The 15,000-nt window shown below is 37.2% G+C and overlaps 1 protein-coding gene across 5 annotated transcripts in view; it reads left to right on the top strand.

Moving 5' to 3' along the window:
* Positions 1–13,867, top strand: part of snama (something that sticks like glue) — a 53,544-nt gene extending 39,677 nt beyond the window's left edge. For 2 of the 5 annotated variants that reach the window (XM_043024662.2, XM_043024663.2), the window contains exons 5-19: positions 2,748–2,795; positions 3,045–3,133; positions 3,311–3,419; positions 3,772–3,887; positions 4,423–4,568; positions 4,683–4,812; positions 5,278–6,170; positions 6,433–6,487; positions 6,838–6,963; positions 8,831–8,902; positions 9,020–9,112; positions 9,236–9,472; positions 9,612–9,692; positions 9,936–10,058; positions 10,193–13,867. In XM_043024662.2, the coding sequence (XP_042880596.2) occupies positions 2,748–2,795; positions 3,045–3,133; positions 3,311–3,419; positions 3,772–3,887; positions 4,423–4,568; positions 4,683–4,812; positions 5,278–6,170; positions 6,433–6,487; positions 6,838–6,963; positions 8,831–8,902; positions 9,020–9,112; positions 9,236–9,472; positions 9,612–9,692; positions 9,936–10,058; positions 10,193–13,499 (5,625 nt within the window). In that variant the 3' untranslated portion in view covers positions 13,500–13,867. The remainder of the gene's footprint in view (positions 1–2,747; positions 2,796–3,044; positions 3,134–3,310; positions 3,420–3,771; positions 3,888–4,422; positions 4,569–4,682; positions 4,813–5,277; positions 6,171–6,432; positions 6,488–6,837; positions 6,964–8,830; positions 8,903–9,019; positions 9,113–9,235; positions 9,473–9,611; positions 9,693–9,935; positions 10,059–10,192) is intronic. The other 3 variants (XM_043024665.2, XM_043024664.2, XM_086539407.1) reach the window with 3 other exon arrangements.
* The last annotated feature ends 1,133 nt before the right edge of the window (positions 13,868–15,000 follow it).

The raw sequence follows: 15,000 nt of genomic DNA, 5'->3' as shown, positions 1-15,000 counted from the left end.
CTCATTCACTCACTTGTATATATTTCACATATTGTCGCTTTTACTCACTTGTGCATTCTCTCAGGCCATATGGAGAACTACACACTTGTGACTATTCAAGATGAAATCTGAGATTTTTAAATGTTATAAGCAATTTCAGACATGAACTGGGCCACTATGTTACATCATACTGAGGTCTGTATACTGCAAGAACTACAAGAACATAGCCAACTTCTGTCTAACTATAAGAAGCTTGGTCAAAGAGTAGGGCAGAATGAAAGCATTTGCCTTAGGACTTCCACTTCTACATGAAGCATGGAAGATATTTTGAATGTAAAGTGAATATGGGTTGAGTATATGAGAATATTTTTCAGCAGACTGAGCCACTAAGCTGTGATTTATATGGACTTGTTTCCTTCAAGCCTTAAAAGAAAGAAAAGCAGATGTATAGCCAAGCAGAATAGCAAAGGAGAAGCCAGGTCAAATAGTAGGCCTGAAGTGGCACCTGTATCAGCTCTCTCACTCACTCTCTTTCTCCTCCCCCTCTCCCTCCCTCCCTTTCTCTGTCCCTCCTCCTCTCTCCCTCCTTCCTTCCCCCTTTCCCTCCCTCCTACATTTGCTTATAGCCATATATATGGTGTTAAATATGAATCAGCAATATGAAACTCACATTCCCCTTCCCCCTTTCTCTCTGTGTCACTTTCTTTTCCTATATTTGTTTGTTGCTGTGTGTGTCTATTTTCCTCTTTCCTCGCCTTTCCATTCTTTTCCTCTGCTCTCTCTCACACTTTCATTCCCCCCCTCTCCCCCTCTCCCCTTCTCTCCCTCTCCACCCCTTTCTCTGTTTCCCGCCATATTCTTTCCATTCCATATCCTCACACACACAGTGACTGCATTTTTCACTTGTGGATGCTGAACTCGTAACTGGCATATGAAGGAGATCTCATTCCTGATATTTGATATTTGAAAATGGTTGTGAGGAAATTGAAGTAAAACAGAAACAAGCCAAAATAGCGAAGACATAGAAAATATATATTTATTAGATAATCCATTCAAAATATTAACAGAAAATGTGTTGGTGTTTGAGTATCTCATAAAGTAAACATATTTTTCTTTCATGAAAGGAACTTATTCACAGAGTATGGAAAAGAAATTTTACTGTAGACATCATAAATGATGGGATGATGTTCTAACCCAAAGAATGATATGTTTATGTTAAAGTAACATGCATTTTGTTATGGAAAAGATTTTTATTATTTTCTACAAACTCTTATTATTTTATTCTTTTTAAATACCTTGGGGGGGTTTAAAAGCAAAATTCATCATGGAAATGGTAAAGGTCAATGGTAGTGAGTATCTCTATGAATCATCAAGGCTTCTAATCTTTGTAACATAAGTATGAAAAAAGGTACTTCTGTTTATGTGCATTATGATATTTATTGGAGAACCTGAACACATTAAGAGACAGGAACAGCTGATAAGTATAAGAGTCTAGTATTAGTGAATCTAGATGTAGATACTGTGCAGTGTGTGCCCAAATTTTAAGACATATTATTTTTCTGGTATTACAGGAAATACACATTTTTTCTTTAGTGTATGTGGCAAAGGCATAATTTCTAAGATAACCAGAACACACAAAACAACTTAGATTTAGAACCTTAAGTCTGAGAGGGTTGAGATTCAGCTCTCAAAGAGATTTGGTCATGTATAAGGGATTTCCTACTGCAAGACAATTGAAAATAGTAATTGGAAAGTGTGAAGGTGGAGGACTGCATGTTATTTAATGTAAAATGAAAACGCATCAAGTAATGGCAAGTAATGTACATTTGGTTGAAAGCTTAGACTGGTAGTTCACAACCATTCCCTTTTCATAACCCAAGATGAACTACAGCAGAAGGAAAATATTCAGTAGTTCCTTCCCCTTTCAGGAAAGTACAATAGAAAATATCAAATAAGATATAATGCGTGTTTACAAGATATCACAGGATGAACACACTTCCAGAGTGAAAGTCTATTATGATTGCAGTAAAATGCAATTTTCATTACTTAGTTGAAAACTTATACCTATAAGTTGGGAACTCTTTACTTGAATAACTTTTGTATACTGTTATTGTTATCTGTCAATCTTTCATTTTTAATTGTACAAGTAAGACATAAAATATTAATGAAACATTTTTTTTTTAAAGGGGGAACAATAAAGATTAGTTCTAGTTGCTTAAAGTATACAATACTGCATTAAAATATGATAGTTTATCTATTGATAAGAGAAATACACAAGGTAATTATTCAGCAATAAACAAAAATAAGAACATAAATATATAAAGAAGAATTGTGTATGTGTGAAAGTTTGTGCATATAACCATTTGTTTGCTTGTATTTGTTTATTTTCTGCCTATATACCTGTCTGTGTGCTTGCTTGCATGTTTACAGAGATCAAAAGTGAATGAAATCCTTAAAATATGTATAATTGGTAGAAAGGGGAAAGGAAAAAAAAAAACCTTGAAGATATTATTAGACTGTAAAGAATAGATTTTGACAAACTACAATACAAGAGAGAAAAAGGACTCACAAAACAAAGTGATAGAACCAATAAATTGAATATAAGTATATATGACAGAAAGGGCTATAATGGAAAAGTTGGGAAGGAAGGGAGGACGGGGGAATAGCAAAAAATGTGCTGATAAAAGAAAAGAATGGTAAAATCAGACAAATAATGGAGACCAGGCAGTGGGGAGGCAAGTGTTCTACAGGTTGTCTTCTACCAACAGACAGAAGATGCTGCAGAAGCTGCCGAAATAGACAGAAAGATCAAGGAGGTTAGTCTGAATGTTTTTTATGTATTTGTTGATTATGTGATTATTTTCCTGTGCAACTGTTAAAGTATTAGAGATATGCTTTTGACTCCTGTTCCTCTTCTTTTAAAGTAAAAGTCATGTAGAAAAGCTATTGGTTAACCATAGGTCATAGGTATAGGCTTTTCAAATATAACATTTTAGTTGTTTTTTTGTATGTATGTATGTATGTATGTATGTATGTATGTATGAACTAACCAGTGTTTGTTCCAGGTCACAGATCTAACCCGCATGGATGGCAGTGAAGATGACAAGATTAATGCAATGGTTGCGCAGTCAACAATGGCATACCATCCATCAAGGTAAGGATCCTGAATTATTCTGATTACAGATATATTGATATATTGAAAAATTTCTTTATAAAGTCTATTGGTTACATTTTGTACCAGTTTTGATGAATATATACATGGCTTTGAAATGCACCATAAAGCAAAGGTTATACTGAAGAGCAACTGATATATGGTATATTGCTTCTGCAGATACGTGAAACTTCGTGTCAGTAAGATGATGGGTCAAGTGCCGCTAGATTATAAATGCTTCAAGTGCCATCAGGGTGGGCACTGGGTCAATATGTGCCCACTTAGCCATGTGAGTATAGAATAGTTCTCAAGTTTATTGTGTGTGGAATATGGTTGTTAGCATAGTGTTTTTTTTTTTTTTTTTCCGTTTAGTTTCACTAGTCTAATGTGCATTTTTGTTGCACAAAAGATTTAGGATGAAGTTTAATTTACTTTCCTTAGAAATCAAGAATAGAGATGACTGATATCTGATTATAAGATAAAAGCAGTAGGTAGTACATTAGTTTAGAGATTAAAGCTTCCACACAATGTAACTAGATAGATACAGAAATGATATTTTTCCTTATATTGAGGTCTTTTTTCGCCCATGCTTATTTTTTATTTTTTATTTTTTTATTTTTTATTTTTTTCATGCATAACAGCAAGACTTGCGGAAGAGTACTGGCATTCCGTCCAAATTCCTGGTTGAGGTGAATGATCCCAATGCACCTGGGGTTATGATCAACGCTTCGGGGAAGTTTGTGCGCCTCATGGATATGTAAGTAACCATGTATGATTATATTATTTGGGTAATTATAATGTTAGCATCTTTTAAACCTTCTGCGATAGGTGTTTTTCATATTGTCGGATCACTTTTGCTCTGCATTTTTTTGTTTTTATTCAAAACACAAACAAGTTATTCCTTTAGTTGTGTAACTAATGCATTGTTAATATCACTTTTATAATATATCATATATAGACTCATGTTATACCATAAGGCTAGAAAATAATAGAGAAAACATCTTAAGATGCCCAGCCTAGGCTGAACAGCTTGAGATATGGTCCATCTCAGAAGGGTAGAATATTGTAGGAGCATATTTCCTGAAGCTTCAGTTATTATTTAGAAACAGAGAATAGTAATATGTAATTTTGTAATGTTCATTTTTTTTCCTTTCTTTCTTTTTCTTTTTCCTTTTCTTTTTTTCTTTATTAGCAAATGAAAGGAGATTGGAAAATATGCAGTTTAATGGCCTTACTACAGGTTACATTTTGCAATGTTTGTTTGAATCTAAATTGACATATCTTCTTCACAGGGACAATACCACAGAAACCACAGAACAGATGATGCCTCCCACCAACCGCCCCCCTCCGCCTCCAGAAATCCTTTGTAATTTATGCAAGGAGGTCCTAAGGGATGCTGTCTTAATCCCTTGCTGTGCTAATGCGTTCTGTGATGACTGTGAGTTTAACAGGATGATGTGATTGCTGTTGAGATTTGAAGAATAGTGCCATTGATTATCTCTATGGAAATTTTTGTTTGTTGTTTAAGTGCAGTTTTATATTTGTTCAACAGGTATCCGCAACCATCTGCTGGAATCTGAAGAACATGAATGTCCTTCATGCCAGAAAGAGGGTGTTGGTCCAGACACACTCATTCCAAATCGTTACCTTCGGGTCAAAGCCATGCATTATCAGAATGGGTGGTATGTATTTTATGAAAAAAATATTTTGTTTTAGTAATTCATTTTAACCCTCTCTGGACGGGTGGTACAGTATACTGTACCACGCATTCAAAAGCCCAGTGGCCGGGCGGCACAGTATTGTGCCAGCCATTTAATTTATTTAGGCCTAATAATTCAAACGCCCCGGCATTGTGACATTCAAGGCTGGAATGCCCCCGTCGTAAGTGGGTTAATATGTGCATCATGTAATAGCAGTATTCATTTACTTTTTGAGACTATAACCTACACATTATATATAGCAATTGTTTTTTTATCTTTGTGTAAACTATTTTCATCAAGATATACTTTTATGATATTGGTATTAAGCAATGACCTCTGTCAGCAGTGTTGATACCACAAAATATATTAGTAAACTTGAAATGATATATCACACAATTGAATTTCAGTTTTTTGGTTTTTCTTTAATAATGTCTTATTTTATTACAGGTTTGTAGTAGATAAAAAGTTGGACAGACAGTCGGGTGCAACAGAACCTTTGTGTTCCATCCCACCTTACATGCTTCCTAAGATCAATACGCCAACTCCCCCAAGAAGTCCTGCAGCCCCTGCAAGTCCCTCAGAGCCCAAGATCACTGATAATGTGTCATCCACATCCACTCCACCAGTCAGCCCACCACGACCAAAGAGTGCTGATGGGATAATGGAAAATGGAGGAGCTGACTCGGATAAAGAAAACCGTGAGGAGGTTGTAAGAATGGAGCCTTCTCCTGAACCAGAGCCTCAGTTGGAAGATAATGCTATAAGCAAAGCTAAAGACAGCCTGGAAGAAGATCAAATTCCTCCACAAGAACAGCAACAGCAGGAAGGTGAGGTTGATCAAGAAGGAGATGGCCATGGCTTGCCAGACGAGTTGGGGACAGAGCTGGAAGGGAAGCAGAAAAAACCCAAGAAGAAGAAGAGCAAGAAGAAGTCCAGCAGACATGACTCTGATGATGAAAGGGAAGGAAAGGAAAGTAAGAAGAGGAATAGTAGGAGACATTCTCACAGGAGTCAAGACGGGAAGTCCTCAGACGAGAGAGTGTCCGAGAGAGAGATGATTCATGATGCAAGAAATAGTTCCAAAGATGGAGATATGATTGGTGAAGGTGATGATCTCTGGTCCATTGGTGGTCCACAGAGTGATATCCAGAGGAGCAGGAGTAAGACAAGAAGCAGGAGTAGGAGCAAAAGTGTCGAGAAAGATACTGATACCACTGGGGGCTTGTATGACAACATTGTACCATCATTCAACCCTCTTGTTCCTCCGCCAGGTGGTTTCATACAATCTCCACCAAAAGACCCCTTTTACCCTGTTCCACCTGCAACATATACAAGCACAGGTACAGTGAGATAATAGATTACTTTAGATATAAAAAGCTTTATAACTGAGTCCATATATTGTCTTAAGTAGTAGAGATTCATATGTTACAGAAAGTTATAGAACTTAAAGATCTGTTAGAGTTTCACAGCTCTACCTTTTTATCAGGCTTTAAGAAATCTATCTGATGTTGTATATTTATTATATATTTCTAGGTAAGTATGCATTGAATATTCTCATAAAAAGATTAAGAAAATATATTGAAAAATGTCTTTCAATTGCAGCTCCTCCAACTCAACCAGTCATTGCTGGGAATCCATACCATCCTTTCCAACCTGGGTAAGTACCCCATTATAAATAAGTTTTTGGTATTTACTGGTTTAAGCAAGTAAGATATTATACAGGACCAGCAGTCAATATGTTTGTTCCAGCAAATATATTAATAGTTTCTTTGGTGGGGTGGGGACATAATTTAATATATATATTAATTCCTTTATGCAGTAGGTTATATGATAGTTTGGTTGGAAAACTAAGATATTATCTGAATAACTGATAATGAATTCCAATATGTTTGCCTGCTCACATATATATATTTATAAATATATATGAATAGTGCTTGCATAAAGATAGGCCAAGTTAGCCAATGGCAGAACAAGGTGCATTGACTCAACACCAATTTTTGCACATAGTGGGCTATACCCAACGGGAATGGGTACTGCGCTCCCTTCTTCCTCTGTGGTGTCCTCAAGTCACTCTGCAATTATTCGGGATCAGCCAATGCCTCCGTCCCGTCTCGTAGGCTCGCCAGACCTCTCGTGAGTTGTGCTTCCGGGTTGATGTGCACAACTCTGCTAGTCTTTTGTTTTAAGTGTTTAATGTATCTTTTATTTTATTTTATTTTTTCTAGTTGTTCTCTTGTCCTAAATAGTGGTTATTATTTTGTTGTACTTTAATCTTGGTTAGTTTTCTAATATACTCCCTGTAAAGAATATGGCAAACCTCCCAGCATGTACATTTGCTTAAATTGTCATCAGCTTATTCTTTTTTTCTCTTTCTTTATAGTTTTCTAAACAGATATTTTAAATTAGATCATTTATAACTTCTTTGTCTCTGCACCTTGGTCTCTTTTTTTTTTTTCTTTTTTTTTCTTTTAAGGTTTGATATTTTCAAAGTGACTGTATGTGTATTTTAGCACTGTAGAAGTGTGTATTGTAGGAAAGTGTTTTTAATTTGTTTGTTTTTTCATGAAATGGTAGTAATTTGACTATTGGTTACACTATCTGGAAAGGTAGTCAGAACAAAACCTTCGCTAATTATAATGGTAAATCCAGAATAACAGTATTAATACTTATTGTGAAACAAAGTACCGGAGATGGAAGATGACTGTTGTGAATATTTTATTAATATTCCTGGTAATGAAATGTCTCATACTATAAAGACGATGGAGATGAAAGAATCTACTGGATTAGATTCCAATTAAGATTATATTTTACAGTTTTTTTATATGTTATTAGAAGTGTACTGCTGTTTTGTAATTAATGAATTAATCAATTTTTAAAGTAGATTTTTTAAAGTGCATAATAATAAAAAAAGGAATAGTGATGTAGTAAGCTTTCATTTATTGTAATCATATATAGGCAATGCATGCAGCTGTAAAATTTATAGAACTGTTTTTTTCTCACTACTGTTTATTTATTCTCTCTATCTCTCTCACTCACTCACTCACTCACTCACTCACTCACTCACTCACCCCCTCTCCCCCTCTCCCCCTCTCTTTTAGCCTCTCCCTCTCTTGCTCTCTCCCTCTCCCCTCCCCATCCCCCTCTCTCTCTCTCTCACTCTCACTCACTCACTCACTCACCCCCTCTCCCTCTCTCTTTTAGCCTCTCCCTCTCTTGCTCTCTCCCTCTCCCCCTCCCCTCCCCCTCTCTCTCTCACTCACTCATTCACTCACTCCCCTTCCCCCCATCTCTCTCTCCCTCCCTCACTCTCACTCACTCACTTACTCCCCCCCATCTCTCTCTCTCCCTCCTGTACTCACCCCCTCTCCCCCTCTCCCTCTCCCTCTCTCCCCCTCCCTGCCCCTCTCTCTCTCTCTCCCTCCCTCCCTCCCTCCCCCTCTCCCTCTCCCTCTCCCTCTCCCTCTCCCTCTCCCTCTCCCTCTCCCTCTCCCTCCTCCCTTATCTACCCATCCATTCTGCCCTCCCCTCTATTTCCCTCCTCTTCCCTACTCTGAGAGGGAATAAATGAGTAAGTGAGAATGAGAGAAGGGAAGAGACACAGAGAAAGAAAGTGAGAATCATGTGAGAAGGATACATGCTGAGCAGATTGTAAATAAGACAACGGAGGGAACCACAGGAAAAATACGAATATGCTAGAGGCTTTTCTACTTTTCTTCTTTTATTGCTTCTTCATCCGCTGAAGAAGCAATATAGCGAAAAGGCTTCAGCACATTTGTGTGTTACCTTGTCTTTCCCTGCGTTGTCATCATGTGTGTATGTGTAGTGCTTGAGTGTTGAGTGATGAGGAGAGAAGTCTCTAAATGTATTGTATTTTAGGTTTGCTAATGCATTCAGTAATGAGAATTAGATAAGAAAAATTCTGAGTGATCAGAAGTAAATAATTGTTTCATTAAAAAGTATTTAGGAACTTCTATTTTCTAATAACTTATTTCCTTGACAGAGTACCTCCACCAACCATTGTGACAAACCCTCCAAGCTATGCCAGTCATGTTCCTCCTTTCAGGGAGATGGAGTAAGTAGTCTTTCATTGTTAATATACAAATTATAATAGTCACTGTTGTATTTACTGCATATTTTTTTTGAAAACCTGATGTGATCAAGAATCTAATACTTTATTCCTCCTTTGCAGAGTTATTGATGACCCTCTTGCAGCCTTTGAAAGACATCTTAGGGAGAAAGATGCTCGGAAATATCGCATGAGCAGATCAAGATCTCGTTCAAGGTAAGATTTTCTCTTTTCATGTTCAAGAATTCATATTGTGTGAGATTCATATAACATTTTCTTTAATAGTTTCTTTTGGTATTTATTCGAAGATATAATGTTTCCATCACCATTTTCTTACAGAACTCCACCTCGTTATAGACCAAGATCACCACGTCAGCGTTCCTGGTCCAGGTCACGTTCACGTTCTAGGTCACGAAGTCGCCTTGGTGTTGGGTCTGGGGTAAGGTCTCCAAGGTCTCCTGGCAGGCGCAGATGGAGCAGAACACCACCACGCAGACCCATGTCATATAGGTCTCCACGGTCACCATCGTTTACCAAAGAGAGATCGGTATCAAATCAGTCATTGACTCTAAGCAGGTGAGTTAGAGAGATATTGATAGATAGATAGATAGATAGACAAATTGGTCAAATGTCCCATAAGTTTCATCTTGTTCTTTTGTGAGTGTCCTGTATCAGAAAATATATCAAATAACTATATTTCTGTTAACCTTGCCAGGACTCCAAGCCCAAGTCGCAGAATGAAGTCTTCTCCCCTTCAGGTGCGACCTCTGTTGCCAGACACAAGGTCACCAGCCAGGTAGGTCTCTTTAAGGTTGTGTGCATTGAATTATATGGTGATATCAATTACAGGGAACTTAGAAAAAACATTGTATCAAATAGGAAAGTAGTAGATGAATTATGAGAATATTGAATACACGAGTGAAAGAATAGATACCAAACCTTAGGATTAATATTATTTTAGAATTAATAATTTTCTCTCACATTGTAGAGTTTTTGGAATAATAAATTTAAAACAAACAATTTTGATTGGACCTTTCAGGGCAGCATTAGATTATGGGAGCAGGAATGAATATGATCATTATGGCGGTAGTGGACATGTGATGCCAGGGGAGGAATACCACCCATACCATGCAAATACAGCTCATTGGGATCCTCAGAATAGGTAAAGCTTATTACATCTTAAGTGAATTTGATATTTAATTTGTAATAAGACATTAGGAATTGTTTTTTTAAACAGTGTAATCATTTTGATACTTTAAGTAATAGGTAACCCTATCCTTGATTTTCCTTTGACAGATATGATCATCCAGGCCATGATGCTTTCAACCCAGAGTACCATGACATGAGGGGTCAAGGGAACAGAGGACGTCGTGGCCGTGGAGGATTCAGACAGGGAGATGACTATGGCTTTGACCAACGCAGTCAGGACACCAGGCATCCCTATGATCGTCACCAGCCACCGCCTCTTGATGATCGGCGAGGCTTGTTAGCTGCTTCGACGTGGGAGAGAGATGATGTCCGAAGGGGATATGATATGGATATTGGGAGAAATGACAGAGGGGGTAGAAGATATGGAGATGTGCGGGATCCGGCAAGAGAGTTTGATGATGTTGTAAGACCAAGGAGGGAGAGGGATGTCATGGACAGAAGACATGAAGATGATATGGGCAGGAAACTGTATGATGAGGATGAGTGGAGAAGATATCCTGAGGAAAATAGGAAAAGATTTGAAGAGGAGGAGGAGAGACGGAGGTACCCTGAAGGCAGAAGAGGTCACATGGATGAGCATGATGATGCCAGGAGACCACCAGATGTTGAGAGATATGAAGATCACAAAAGATTCCCAAATGCAAGGAAAGATGGAGATGTGCGTAGAGATCCAGACATCATTAGGAAAGAAGGGGAGGAGGGAAAACATAGTGGTCGTCATGACTCAAAGAGGCTTGATGATCGTGATCCTAAACTGAAGCCAGGTTCAAGGCACAGAGAACCTCCTGGGCAGAGAATCACCCCAAGCCAAGATGACACAAGGTCCTACAGGAGCAGGTCACGTGATCCACTACAAAGTAAGAGTCACAGAAAGTCACCAGGAAGAGACAGAAGAGATCGTGATCGGGATCGGGATCCAGATAGAAGGGAAAGAGATGCTGATAGACGAGACAGAGATTCAGACAGAAAAGACAAAGACATGGATAGAAAGGACAGAGACAGTGATAAAAAGGATAGAGATACTGATAGAAAGGATAATTACAAGAGGGATAGGGAAGACAGAAGAGATAGGGACATAGAAAGAAGATCAAGAGACAAAGACAGAAGAGACAGGGATAATGAAAGGAAAGATAAAGATAGTGATAAAAGGGAAAGAGATTCACAAAAAAGGGACAGAGATATTGACAGGAAAGATGATAGATCCAGCAGAGATGACAGCAGAAGGGACAGAGATGGAAGGAGAGACAGAGATATGGAGAGAGCTGGTAGAACATCAAGGTGGGACAGAAATGATTCAAAGCCTGAAAAGGAAAAAGATTTTGAAAGAGGCAGAATAGATCGGGAGAAGAGCAAGTCACTAGAGAAAGAGGAAAGTAGAGCACATGCCTCTGATGAGAGAGAAGAAAGGAAGAAAATAAAAAATAGGGATGATGAGTTAGATGGTCATAGTAACAAGGAAAAGGATGAGAGGGACACAGAAGGCATGACAAAAGCTGAAAAGAAAAGACACGACAAGAAAAAGAAGAAGAAAGAAAAACGTAGAGCTTCTCAGGCATCAACCGAAGCATCTCAGGGAGAAGTATCAGGTGAAGAAGGGGAGGAGAAAAAGAAGAAGAGGAAGAGGGATAAAAAGAACAGGAAATCCAAGGAAGTAGCACCAGAAGATGAAAAGGAGGAAAGAGAAGAAAATCCAACAGAAGACAATATTGAAAAATCATCCTATGTAGAGGCTGAACCACCAAATGAACAACCAAATGATGTAGATGAAGCCCCTGTCACTGAGAAGGACTCAAGTGAGATACCTTCTCAGGAAATGACCCCTGAGGCTGAAGGTGCTCCAGAAGAAGAAGTGGCTACACCTCTTCCACTTCCGCAGTTATCAAAATGGGAAAGAGATGAAGATCTCTCCCTGACACCTAAGGGATTAGTTGAAAACAAAGCACCAGAGGAGGAGAGAAAAGTTACTGTTGATATACTAAAACGGGCAGAAAATGCCATTTTCTCAGGAAGAGGGTTAACAACACGTAAAGTGTATCTTGATACACAGAAGCAAAAAGAAGTTGAAGAGAGAAGTCCAACACCAGAGTGGGATCGGCTGGAATTACGAGAGGCAAAGCGGAGGGGTCCATCCATTCAGATCACAATATCTTCCAAAACTGAATCCCAAATTGGCAGACCCAGAAGTGGTAGATCTCTGCCCTCCAGCCCAGAGCGTTCTGAAGACAGAAAGTACACATTGAAATCAAAGAGAGGTGCAGAAATAGACGTCAAGCAAGACAGACACTCCTCAAGGTCAGGAAGAAGGTCCCCTAGTCCTCATGAACAACATGGATCTTCCAGAAGTCGTAGAAGAAGTGAGAGGGAAGACCGCCATAGTATCAGTGAAGAGAAAAGCACCCTTGCAACTCAGATAGATGATGGGATTAAGAGACTGAAAGATTCATCTCCTTTGTCTGACCATAATTTGACCAGCAATATTTATAGTGAACATAATGAGGTAAATCAAATTCCAAAGGAAGTAGATGAGGCTCTTGGAGAAAATCCTGAAAATAATGTGAAGGGTGTAAAAAGAACTTTATCCTCAGGTGAAGATTCAGAACTTAAAAGAATAAGATTTGAAGATAACATCCCAGCAGAGGGGCCTAATGGAGAAAATGTAGTACAAACTAATGGCTCACCATCAGCAGATGCGGGATTGCATCTTGAGACAGTATGTGATCGAGGTGAAAATGACAGAGAAGAGCAGACTTATAAGGATAAAAGTCAAGATATTCCAGAGAAAACTACTGTCAGTCTACCTGCAGAGAAAGAGGAACTTGAAGAGGGTGAAATTGAAACAGAAGCCATCGAAGGGTTAATTCATCCTGATTTAGGTATACCTACATCTGCTCATGTTCCCACTGAATCATTGTCTCCTACTCATGATCAGGTTATAAACCCAGGGCTTACTTATCCCTCACTTAAACTTTCAGCACCTTTTTCTCGTTCCCCGTCTCATTCCCCGGAGCAGAGTCCTACTCACTCACGGCATGAAGGTGAAAGCCTTCAGGAGCAAGTAGAAAGAAAACACCGATACTCACCCATCCGTGTTCCTACCCCAGTTACACAGAAAACTATTGCAGAAGATGTTAGATTAAAAGACAAGTCTAAGAAAAGAAAAAAGCGAAAGCGTGACTCCAGTTCAAGCTCAAGTAATAGCAGCTCTTCAAGCAGCAGCAGTAGCAGTGATGATGAAGAGGTTCAGAAAAAGAAGAAAAAGAAGAAGAAGAAGAAAAAGAAGAGGGCAGCTGCCAATAGTGATTCCAGCGATACTGAATCACGAAGTAAGCACAAGAAGAAGAAGAAGGAAAAGAAAAAGAAGAAGAAGAAGGAAAAGAAGAAGAAGGAAAAGTGAGAAATGTGATGGTAATTTCTTATTTTAATCTCTTATGAAAAGCCAAAGAGAATGTATAATAATATTTTTATCTTATTTTCTGGTGTACATTACTACACAATGGGGCTGGGAAGAAGTGTTCCCATGTTTAATTGATAAATTTGTAATCGTGATGGCGAGAGATGTGTTTTGATGTGAAATCCACACAAATGATTTCTTGATACACTGTGTTGTGAATGCCTATGTTATACACAATGATATATTTCTTATAATAAATTGTTTAGGATATATTGCAATGAAGTTTAGATGTATATTATTTTCTTAAAATGCAATATGGTATTTTGTAAGTAAAGATAAAGTGTGAAGGAAATAAAAAAAACCTTGATAGACTTCTGTGTTTCACTAGTATCCCTTTTAACATTTAGACACTTTTGAGTCAAATGTGTTATTCTTTTTTTTTTCTTTTTCTTTTCTTTTTTTTTGTTAAAAAGGAGACTGAGTCTTACTAATTAGTAGAATTAACTTGTGTAAGCTGATAAAACAGAAAAATGGTTATAAATGTAAAAAAAATAATTGCCAGTTCATTTACATAGTAATATTTCAAGTTGACTGTTATTAGAAATGTAAAAAAAAAAGTGTGCAAATATGCTTAATGTAAGTAATATTCATAATGCTTCATGCAAATGATTGAAACTGTAAGTGTCAATGATTTTCGTTTTTTGGTGAGAGGTATGGTGTACTTTTCTTATTTTATATTTTCCTATTATGTAAGTTCATGACTGGTGCAGCAGGTCAAACTTCTGTCCAAATAAAAAATATAAATCAATCCATTTATATTTTATTAATACCTTTGTTTGACTGAAAATACAAAGAGTAATGAAACATAATTTTTAGAAAGTTGTAGATTTGTGAAAGAACCATAAACAATGCTGTTTATGGTAATTGTACAATATAATTTAATGGTGTTTTAATTTCACTATATGCTTTTGTCAGTCAGTGATAATATTACTACTGATGATGATGATGGAAATTGTATTGAAAATGATATATAGTGATGATGATGGAAATGACAGCAATGATAATGTTGAAAATTATACAGATAATGGTTGTAAAATTAATACTGAATATGGATATTATATTGATAAATATTAATTCATTTTTCTGATAAATGATGTGACAATGTTGATATCCAATGATACTTAAAATGACAATTATAATTACAATTACATTAATCATCATGAAAATAGATATAAGTACATAATTAAAATTATAAAGAAAATAATAGGGATAATAAAGATATTGACAATTAAGGTAAAAAAAAAAACAATTCTAGCTTTGGTCATAATTATAGTCACAACATTTGTAATAAGGAGAATAATCATGACAATGGTGATGGTGACAAGAAAATTCAAAACAGTCGGTTGACCAATGACCATCGGCGAATGAAAACAAACCTCTAGCAACAGAAACACATCTAGAATAATAATTATAATAATAATAATAATAATAATAATAATAATAA

Source organism: Penaeus japonicus, unplaced genomic scaffold (assembly GCF_977035675.1).
Source record: "Penaeus japonicus unplaced genomic scaffold, GWHDUDI00000001_assembly GWHDUDI00000001, whole genome shotgun sequence".
NCBI classification, from domain to species: Eukaryota; Metazoa; Arthropoda; class Malacostraca; order Decapoda; family Penaeidae; genus Penaeus; species Penaeus japonicus.
The sequence above is the reverse complement of the archived record's forward strand: the minus strand, read 5'-3'. Positions and strand labels throughout refer to the sequence as shown.